The sequence below is a fragment of the Quercus robur genome, chromosome 6 (assembly GCF_932294415.1).
Source record: "Quercus robur chromosome 6, dhQueRobu3.1, whole genome shotgun sequence".
Lineage (NCBI taxonomy): Eukaryota > Viridiplantae > Streptophyta > Magnoliopsida > Fagales > Fagaceae > Quercus > Quercus robur.
Window position 1 is genome coordinate 11,947,132 of NC_065539.1, and position 11,261 is coordinate 11,958,392.

At 36.3% G+C, this 11,261-nt stretch overlaps 1 protein-coding gene across 3 annotated transcripts; it reads right to left on the reverse strand.

Annotated features, from left to right (window-relative positions):
• Positions 1-1,598: 1,598 nt before the first annotated feature.
• On the reverse strand, positions 1,599-10,438 carry LOC126732775 (uncharacterized). 3 transcript variants are annotated; one of them, XM_050435780.1, is made up of 14 exons: positions 10,265-10,438; positions 9,907-10,056; positions 9,681-9,770; positions 4,535-4,600; positions 4,306-4,371; positions 4,092-4,177; positions 3,917-3,962; positions 3,747-3,801; positions 3,107-3,187; positions 2,820-2,951; positions 2,605-2,732; positions 2,409-2,513; positions 2,166-2,312; positions 1,599-1,910 (listed from the first exon to the last, which is right to left on the reverse strand). In XM_050435780.1, exons 2-14 carry the CDS (start codon positions 9,922-9,924, stop codon positions 1,848-1,850), a joined length of 1,083 nt encoding a protein of 360 aa, XP_050291737.1. In that variant the 5' UTR covers positions 9,925-10,056; positions 10,265-10,438; the 3' UTR covers positions 1,599-1,847. The 3 variants fall into 3 exon arrangements, with proteins under 3 accessions (XP_050291737.1, XP_050291735.1, XP_050291736.1); XM_050435778.1 differs by having other exon boundaries at positions 2,820-2,955; positions 3,111-3,187; positions 10,265-10,436; XM_050435779.1 differs by lacking the exon at positions 10,265-10,438 and having other exon boundaries at positions 2,820-2,955; positions 3,111-3,187; positions 9,907-10,077.
• Between the last annotated feature and the right edge of the window lie 823 nt (positions 10,439-11,261).

The window sequence follows — 11,261 nt, forward strand, 5'->3', positions numbered from 1 at the left end:
AGGCAGATGGGGATATGATTTCTTGCTGCAATAGGCAAGCATTACGAGCTAGTCATATGCTTCGTATGGTTAAAGCAAATAGTGTATTCCGGAACAACACAAAAGTAAAAGTTGTTCTTTGATTCCAAGGTTCTGTTAAGCCAAATGAAGGTCTGAGTTTGAAAAAGGTCCCCAAATGGGGATAGGAAGGAAGGGATATGTCCAAATAAAATGAGTCCATCTACAACCCTAAAGAATGTTAAGAAATACAACCGCAGTTTCAGGACTTTTGAATACATAACATTTTATTATAAAAATAAGTAAAAGATAATGCATCATTTTATTTAGTGGCTAATTTGGATGGAGAGAGGAGGGGGATTAGAGTTGGTTGTAAATTCTGGTCAACTCTACTCTACTCTCCTCTACTCTACTCTACTCTACTCCATCTAAATCGGCCATAGAGAAAGGCATATTGGCAAAGGGTGTAAGGGTCCGTTTGGATACAGCTGAAATCTGAAAACTGAAAAACACTATAGCGAAATAATTTTTAAATGTGTGAATAGTATCGTAGGACCCATTTTTAATGAAAAAGTTGCTGAAAAGTGAAATTTGTGGATCCGTGAACAGTACACGATGTGCTGTGATTGGTCCAAAAAAATTTGAAAAGTCAAAGTTTGCTGCTACTGTTCATTGAACAGTGCATGAACAGTAGCCGCAACACCCAAAACGCTCCAAAACGCGTTAAAAAAAAAAAAAAAAAAAAAAAAAACGTAAACGCAGACGCAGAAGTTTTCATCCCAATCCAAACGCAACCTAAGTAGAAGACACCAGCCAAAGCAGAAGGCTAGCAATGTTAAAATGTTGCATTATGAAGAATGTGATCAGCTGGCTCATCTTTTAGAAAAAAACGCTTTAGAATGTACGTGATATAGCTATGGGTGAAAAGAAAACCGATAAATCATGTGATATTTGCCACTTGCCACGAATGGCAGTCATAATGTCACTAGGAATTTATGTGATCGTTACATTTAACACCCCTATCACATGGGGAAGGGGGTGGAACCCCACACCCAGGCCACAGGCTGCAACATGTAACAAGCTCGATATAAATATTGGTTCTATCAATTACGGCACTGGGTGTTGTTCTCAAAAATGAGACATGAACACACTACATGCGGCTGATTTTGTGCTGGAAACTCTGCTCAACCCTGCAGGCCACACCGGCTCTGCTTGGGCTCCACCCTTGTTAGATAATGGAACAATTCAGACACCACAGACCAAACCAAGAACACTGACACAACCAACAGAACAATCACGTGCACCTGATGCAATAGCATTAAAGGATGGAGATTGAAAATTACAAAAAGTAACTTTCAATCTCAACTATTAAATAAAAAAATGTAAAAAAGTTAAAAAGTTAAAAATGTAAAAAAATTTGTGAAAGAAATGGCGTGCATGGGGCAATTGTTAAAAGCAATTGCACCTGATATCAATCCAACAATCACCTCCTGATTATTTACAGAGCAACATTGGAATTTGGAAAACACAATAATTAGTTACTAAACGTGACAGGCAAATAGCCAACCGCGGGTACTGCAGATAGGTGAACCAAACACAACTGATCACTTAACACTTTAGTTTTATTAATTCGGACAATTTTTCAAAACATAAGGGCAGGTTCCAACCTATGTTCCCCAGCACATTACATATATAAATGCATTGAGATGGGTGCATAAACACGAGTCTATAACCCATTAGGTCGACTTCGAAAATGAACATCCTAATAGTATATTCAAGTTATACAATTTAACACAAAATGCAATGCATTTTTAAGAGAAGCAATGTGCAAGTTCTCCTGGCGAAACTCTTTAGTATGGCCTATACCTCCAATCTGCTCTTGATGGTCTGGCACTGCCAATTCCATAGCCCCACTGCAAAACAAAGATGGCATCATATAAGACATTACTAAGTACCAAAAAAATAGTAACAATAACAGACATGCCTAAGAACTGTTCATTTATTCATTGCAGAATACATTAAGAACCAAGCATTAAATAAAGAAAACCTACTTTTCTTCACAGAAAAAATTGCCTTGTTCCAAAGATTACAAAAGTATCAACAGAAGTCAACTACTAGATCTGGAATATTTAGCAATTATTGCTACATTAAGAGATCAATATACATACACCCACGTCATCGAAATCCAGGCTTCCATACATCCTGCCATAAGTGCGCATGGGACCGCCATAGCCTCCAAAGGATTCAGCACCATTCATCATAAAATTTCCACTGGGACCAGCATCATCAAGAGGTGTGGCTGAATCTATTGCGACCTGTCGAGCAAGTTGAAAAGTCAAAACCCCGACATTCTACAACTGCTTAAGGATGGAAAATGGTTGCAATATGACTAAAAGAATTCGATTTCATACCTGATGTCCACAAATTTCATGAGCCCTTCGAGATACACGATCTGCTACACCTTCTTCAGCAAAAGTTACAAAACCAAAACCCCGGTGTCCAGTTCTCTTAGGGTCCTATATTTATATGCATTTCACAAGATTGTCAGTTACCTTAAATCAATTTTTCACTCATAATATGTAGGTAATACCGTAATAGCAATCTTACCTTGGGAACATAGACATCTAATATACGACCAAATCTACCGAAATACTGACGGAGATCGTCAGCGGATGCCTCCTGAGGAAGCCTACCAACAAAAATCTTTTTGCCCATTCCTCGAGAGGGCTCACCCCCTGGTCCATCATAATAAGGAAAAACTGACTGCATCAATTAACATAACTGGAATACATTTCACACATGTACATTCATAGTTTACTTACTTCCATAAACAGGGCCTGGATGATCATATAAAGTAGGTGCACCAAGAGCTGCATATCTAGTGGCTGCAGAAATATAAGCATTGTATGCACCATATCCACCCTGTGCCACTCTGCCTATTGGCCTGAAGTCATCTTCCTGAGAATATAAAATTATATTAGCTTAATTTAGAAACACAAGTTTACTGCGAATAAAATTCAATTGTAAGCTAAAAGAGATAGGACGTTCTGCTTTCAGGAAAAAATCAGAAGGTGCAATTAAGAAAGAAAAAGACTAGTCATACTGTCACTTGCCTTTGGTGTTGCTCGATCAACAACTACAGTTGAACCTCCTAATTCATGAGTTTCAGCCATCAAACTGTCCACAGATTCTGGAAGACCGGAAACAGATAATGCCAGTCATTTTGCAAATAATCTTGGTTTTTTTTTTTATCTTAAGAGAATACTAACAGGGTAACAAAAGCTATCTCATGTTCTAGTGTAGTTTTTCTTTTATTGGTGATCAATACACAGTACACACACACCTAGTGGGTCTTAAACCCACAAGGCCATGACCTCATCCTCCACCTTGTTCTTCGAAGGGGAGGAACTGACATTTGAGCTAAAGCTCATACCTTCTAGTATAGTCAAATTTTAATATTTAAGAAATCAAGATTGTCAATAGAAATCACTTAAAACGCAGATACCTTAAATCCATTCACATTCACCATTTCCCCTTTTTCTTGGGGGATGGGGGGGGGAGTTATTTCTAGGATTTCATACATGTAGATAGACTGAACTTTATATCTCACAGACCAATGATAAAAATTCAAAAACATCTCTTCTTTTGTAGAACAATAATTATCGGGAAGGTAAGATTATGATGTTCAAAGAACCAAATGTCATGCAAAAACTAGCTGTATAGCATCAAGTTAAGTAAGATGGTCTGACCTGCATTTTCAAAGGTGATAAACCCAATTCCACGATGCATTTTTGAGCCTTGATCCTACAGAACAAAGACATCAATTACATCTTGTTGATTACAACCAGAGCAATCATTGCAATATAAATTTGTGTGTGTGTGTGTGTGAGAGAGAGAGAGAGAGAGAGAGAGAGCAGACCTTAGGCATGTACAAGTCCGTTATCTCACCATATTTCTCAAAATGGCTGGTAGAAAGATAAAAAAGGTTAGAGACCAACATGTTTCCTCAACATACTTCATTGAATCATGCTATAAAATTAGCAAAGGTATGACAAAATAAAGTATCTTGATAATCTAGCAATCAACTCTGTTACCTTCGGAAGTTTGCTTCCGTCACAGATTGTGGGATCCTGGCAACAAAGATCCTGGTAACTTTCTTTGCCGGCGCTCTCATTTCCTCCTGCCAAAAGAAACCATCACATATAATTGTCAGCAGAAAATTACAATTGGATCTCATGAGGAAAAGGTGAGAGAATGGAAATCACAACAACAAATAAAATGTACTAATTTTAAATTCTGTAATGCAACCTTTGGGGTAGCCACTTTAACTTCCAGAATTCTGTTGCCAAGAAAGTGCTCACTTGACAATGCATTCTGTAGCCAGAAAGACATCATACATCAAACATTATCATAGACATAATACATATTCAAATTTGGCCAACCTCAAAATTTGTCTAATCAATCAAAAATATCCTGCTAAAAAAAGATAAGTAAAGAACACAACACAAATTCTAATCAATTCTAAATTTGTACTGACCTTCGCATCTTCATCTGATGCAAATGTTACATATCCAAAACCACGAGACCGGCCCGTTGACCGCTCCTAAATCATAAAAACAAATAGAATTGCATTACTTTTTAAAATAAATTCCAAAATAATAGGGGAAAAAGAAGAAGCAAATATTAAAATTTTGTACAATAGTTTATGTATAAAAGTATTTATGGAAAATGCAATCTCCAAATTGCCCATCCCTGAGGAATAGAGTACAATTAAATTTGAATAAGAAATTTTCCTGAGGACAATCAAGAAGCCTCCTAAAGATCCAATTCTAGCCATTTTGTTAAATCAAAGGCTCAACCATATCCTGGTCTAGTCTCTACCTATTTCACATAAACCACTTCTTATGACAGCCTAACTAATGACGATGTAATATTTCAAATGTAATTGAGATGCAGCATATAACATCCTTTTACATTTGATCTAGTGTGGAAAAAAAATGATTTTAGTCAACTTTCTCTGACAATTATTCAATCCACATAAAGGTTTCATGCATGAGCAAGAATTTCACGTGTTAGGTGGTAAGCTAAGATGCTCAACCATAGAAATAAGTGTTAAAGTACTGGACAATGCTAAGACATGTTGTCTGATGTTGTTTTCAAATGTCTCTATTGTATATATCAAATTAAATCCATGATTATTTGTTCTTGTATGATTTTGTGTTGAATGTACAACGAAGTAAAAGATGTATCAAATTAAACATCTACTACTAGAAAAATAACTAAATATGTTCACTGGTCACTTCCATTTTGAGAGAAATTAAATTTGTGGAGTTAGAGTTGAGAGTCCCAATGCCATTCCTTATATTTAAATTGATAAAATGCCTTTTCCACTGAAAATGAAATTTAAATATTTCACACAATTATTATGCATGAATTCTTCAATACAGAAACCAATTTCAGCCAAAATTTAATCCATACAAAAACTAAGCACAAAGAGGAAGCAGGAAACCACAAACTGCTGTAACTGATAAAGCAAGTCCAATCCAAAGAAATAGACAAACAGAAGTATTAAACTTTGACAACGCAAGTTCATAGGAAACGCAAAAAAATACTAGAAAAACCAAAAATCCCATTGATTCCTCTAATCCATATACTCTAAAAGCTGTATCTACAAGAAATCATCTTAAGCTAAGGTTGTGCACTAGCCAATAAAAAAAATCCACCAAGTGAAAATCAAGACCAAGCTTAGGCAGAAAGAGGTCATGGAAAACTTGGGAAGAAGGAAAATAAATTAATTACACCTGGTTGGACAGAAAGTAAGGAAGCAAATGCAGTAAGAGTGAAGGAAGTGATTGCATCTGGATGAGGGTTTATACACAATTACCTGCATCAGAGCTTAGGCAGGATTTGGGTGCATTGGGACACTCTGGAACTAGGAAGCACGGACATGGATATGGATACAGGTATGACACAACGATATGACAATTTCTGAAAAATTAGGATACAACACGACGGGAATACGTGTTTAATTAATTATTACATATATTTTTTTTTATTGTTAAGCATTTATTTTTCATATATTGTTAAACATATATCAATTTAAGAGCAATAATGGATAATAAAGTGAATCCATGGCTATTAAACAATGTTTAGAATACAATTAATTTTTCAAAAAAAAATTCTAACCCATCAAATACTAACAGGACCATCATTTATTAAAGAAAATTATTATTGTTTAGCAGGGCACATTTGGGACACACATGCAGCTGTGTCCGAAGAGTATCCAAGTCCGACACAGACATGCAGCCCATTTTGCCATGTCCATGCTTCCTAGCTAAGGAAGTGACAGTGTCCTCATTGTATCAATTTGACCAGGTAATTCAGTATCAAGTGGAAGACAAGCAAGGGTTTTTTAGATGGCTTTTGTTCATTAATGCATGCTTCAAACAATAAAGTGCAAGGAAGACAGCTATGGACCAGTCAGAATCCTTTAAAGTTCAGATTGAAGCTAAACCATGGTTGATCACAGGTGATTTTAATGTGGTCAAGATTATTGAGGAGAAATCTGGCAATGAGACTTTATCCTAGTATGAATCAGAATTTGGTAAGTGTTTATTCAATAACAAGGTGATGCAACACAGTTTTGTGTGTAACCTCTTCGCATGGGGCAACAAAGGAGATGGTGGTGAATTTGTAGCCTAGAAGTTGGACAGAGTGCTAGGGAATGTAGAGTGGCCAACAGCTTTCAATTAATCTCCTGTTGAATTATTAGCTCCAGGGGTTTCAGACCATTCACCAGCTGTAATCTCAATTGGTGCTAAGCAAAACTATGGCCCTAAACCCTTCATATTCATCAACTTTTGGTCTGAGTAATTCTTGAATAGATGAGGGAAACTTTCAGTGGCAGCTTGGTGGGACATTTTAAGACTGGTCGAGGATTGAGATAAGGAGGTCCTTTGTCTCCTTATTTGTTTGTGATAGCAATCGAGATATTCACAAGATTAATGCAGCAGAAAGTGCAGCCTCCTATGTTATTCAAATTTCATCTTAAGTTCTCTAAATTTACAGCTTACCTCAGCTTTGCCAATGATCTAATTGATTTCTCAGGTGCTGATTTGGACTCAATTAAGTTCATTAAAGATGAGTTGGATGAATTCAAAAATATCTCTGGATTGTTTGCAAACTCATTGAAAAAAAGTTTTTTGTGCTTATGTGCAATCTCAGATTTGAAGAAACAACTGCTAGCTATTTTGAATTTCAAAGAGAGCAGACTTCTAGTGAGATACTCAGGAGTTCCCTTGACATTTGCAAAGCCTAATGCTTCTTACTGCAAACCTCTTATTGATAGAATTACAGCTAAAATAAGTTATTGGTGTCCCTTTGGCACTTGATCATTTGACTTTTTGTTGATTGCATTTTGCTGAAAGTTGGTTTAAGTATAGTTGTACCTAAAAAAGTGAGGCTTAAAAAATTTGTACACAAGCAAATAAACTAAAAGGCTAAACGAAGAAATTGATGGCAAATAGACACTTGGTCCATCTATGCATCTCTCATTTGCTAGAAGACTGAGGTTGGTTCAATCATTTTGGTATGGCCTCCGGATGTATTGGTCCAGCCTTTTAAAGGTGGTTAAAAACTTACAACTATTGAGCAAAAGTTTAATAATTTCCTTTGGAACCTTTGGATAGGCAATGATGATCCAGCCAAACGTACTAAAGTGGCATGGGAGCTGGTGTGTTGTCCAAAAAAAGGAGGGCTGGGTTTGAAAAGAAGTGAATAGTGGAACAATGATACAATCATGAGGCATATCTAGAACCTATTTGCTCAGACAAGTTCTTTATGGGTGGCCTGCTTCAATTGAACCCTTTAAAAAGAAATGAGTTTCTAGGGTGTAAAAGCACCTCAAGATGGTAAATGGGGATGGAGGAAGATTTTGAATTTAAGAAACATTACAAGATCTCTTTGAAGTTTAAAGTGGGCCACGGTTGTAATATTTTCTTATGGCAGAACTAGTGGCATCCAGATGGAGCTTTTGCTTCAGGTATGGACGGTTGCATACGATACAGCTAGTAGCATAGATGCTAGGTTGTCTGGTGTGTTTCATGATGAGGTTTGGCCATGGCTGTAATAAATTTTATGGTAGGACTAGTGGCACCCAGATGGAGTTCTTGCTTCAGAAGTATGGATTTAGGATTGCATAGGATACAACTAGCAGCATAGGCGCTAAGTTGTCCAGTGTGTCATGATGTGGTTTGGATGTGGAAACCAGCAAGGTCAAAAGAGCTGGTTTCTATCAAAAGCAAGCCATTATAGTAGGGGAAGCAGATAGAGCTATTGGGATCCTATTTAAGTCAAGTAAATATGCTTAATACAAAGACTTGGATAGCATCAGATGCAGATTTCCAGACATGCTTCTATTAGTTGTTTTGCCATTACAAATAGATTGGCTACTAGAGACAGAATGGTGCAACAGGGCTATTGCACCATTGGACCATTCTGTCTCTAGTAGCCAACTATAAACAAGACCAATCTCTATGCAGAAGTACAATTGAGAGTAGGAACCAACTGATTTTAATGGCCTTTTGCTAAAAGAATCTGGAATTTTATTGCGCATTCTTGTTTTATCAAGAACATTAAGTTGTTGGCATGATATATAACAGTTTGGGGGAAGGAAAATCTGAGGGAAAAAGTTTGACAGTTCAAACTTTGCAGGTTTGCTTTGTGGGAGGCAATATATCAAAATTTGGCAAAAGAGATATGCTCTTCTTCATGCTGGGGAGAGCAGGACAGAGGAAAGGATTATGCAGATTATTAGTTAAATGGGAAGTCAAAAACACCGTGGAAGCAACTAGTATCAATTGCAAGTCACTCCTAAATAGGGCTATTTGCTGCAGATGGGGGATTTCTCTTTCTGTTATAAGTAAGATATATATTGTAATAAACTTGCTAGGGTCTTAAGGATGGGAATGTGAATTGGTGATTCTGGCAAAGCGAAGTGGGAGGAGAATTAGGGGAATTTGACTTAGTTCGAGGTAGTCACCTGAACCTAGAGAGAGTCAAGGAATTTGCATCAATGATCATTACAAAAATAGCTACATGGCTCATAGTATTCATACTAGTGATCTTACAAAGCAGGTATCGAGAAAAGCTCATGATTGTCCCTTTAACTAACTAACAACTAGTAATTAGCTAACAAACTACTATTGTGCTCATCTTGCTCTTTGTTTTTGATAATCCGATAGTTACAACAATGGGGTAGGGGAGATTCAAACTCTGGCTCTTCTCATAAAGAAGAGCAGGTAATGCCACTGAGCTTTGCAATCTTGGCTTGTCAAATTCTGGTAACCTTATCAATTCATTTACAAGGTGTGCCTTCTTCACAAGCGTCCTTCTTAGTTGAGTTGAGCTTGACTTGTTGCACCCAGGTTTGGGTTCATTACATTCGTTAGGACATTCTTTATATTGGTGTTAGTTCATTTTCTTTTTTTCATTTTGAAGTTGTAATTGGGCTGTAAAGTCACATTTCAATGATGCAATTTGCTGAGTACTCTTCCGTATAGAGTTTGTTCGTTAATAACATTTCTCATTCAAAAAACAAAAAAAAAAAAATCCAGACCAAGCTTTATCAAAGAAAATATCATATAAATCAAGTAGTGAGAGTAAAAATCAAAGCTTGAGCTAACCTTCATGACAATGCAATCCTCCAAATCCCCAAATTTGCTCATATATTCTCTCAAACCCTCCGTATCCACATCCCATGGAATACCCAGAACCTATTATCCAAAAATTTGTAACTACACATAATTAATAACCAAAAAAATTTAAATCTTTTCCTCCTACAACTACAAAATTGAATGAATTAAGAAAAAGCAAATAAACCAAAACAAAGAAATTATAGTAAAAACTAACCACGAGCTTTCGATCCATGGAGAAGGAATTGGTGAAAGTAAAGGGAAGCGAGAAACCCTAACACAATAAAAAGAAGAAACCTCCTCTCCTCAGTCCTCACCACTCTCTCTCTAAATCTCTCACACTCTATTTCTCTTTCTCTGCTCAGCCCTGCACATGATAAGCACACCTCTTTCTCACAACACACATACGTCAAATACCAAATCAAACTCACCATTTTTGCTAAGCTTTTTTTGGGGGTTTTTTTTTTTCATAATCTTTGAGTCAAAAACAGCCCAAAGTAAAAAAGAAAAAAACCAACCAAAATTAGAGAAAAAGTTGTTAGTTTTCGTTTTCATGAATAGACGCGCTCACTGACCTTACTTTTCTGGAAACCCTAACGCAGTGCAAAGGCAAGCTCTCGCCTCTCGTCTCTGTGTCTCTTTCTTACCTCTGTTTTTCTCTCTCGTTCGCACGCACGCACGCGTAGCTCAAGACCTTCTCTTCTCGCTTTTGAGGATTGAAACGGTGCCGTCCCTTGTTCCCTTTTAAAAAGGGGGTCGCGATTAAGAGCAATTTCTGCGCAATAATAAAACGCCAAGTAAATAAAAGAAGACACCTCAATTTTTAAATTTTATAAGTAATTGGTGGATGACAAGAACATGGTAAATAAATGATTTTGAATTTTTTTTTTTTTTTTGTGTGTGTGATTAGTAAGCAATAATTATTTAAAGTTTATCCTTTGTAACACACTTTCTTTCTCTCTCTACCCTATGATTATTTGGATAATTAAAAAAATATATTACAAATTTTACTATATTATTTTTATAAATTGATGTAATAATGAATGTGATTGGTGAATTTTAAAAATACAATCAATGAATGTTGACTTGCTTTTTATGAATGATGACACAAGGTTATGTATGGTAGAATTTGTAATTGGAATTTTTGTTTGACACATCAATTTATAGAGTTACTATTAGGGTGTGTTTTTTAATAAATTGGTGTTTTATGTTTTTTTTTTTTTTTGGGGGTTGAATTATGGTATGTTTGGAATGAAGGATGAGGCTCCCTCCACCCAAAGAGAGGGTTATTGTTGGGCGAATTGACCTTATGAAAAGGATTAAATAACACCTAATTGCACTCGATATGGTACAGGTCCTCATTATTTAAGGTTCTTTGACAAATCATACTTATGAGTTCTGGTCTTGCCTCCCTAGTCCCTAGAGTCTGTAACCGCCTTGATCCCTTGTAGTTGGAAGCAGACCAAATGGTACTTTTGGTAGTATAATTATATGTCTAATTTCTAACCTTTTAAAAAGAATTTAAAAAAAAATCTTCACCTATTGGCCAATTTTTTTTCCCTATCTCCATCT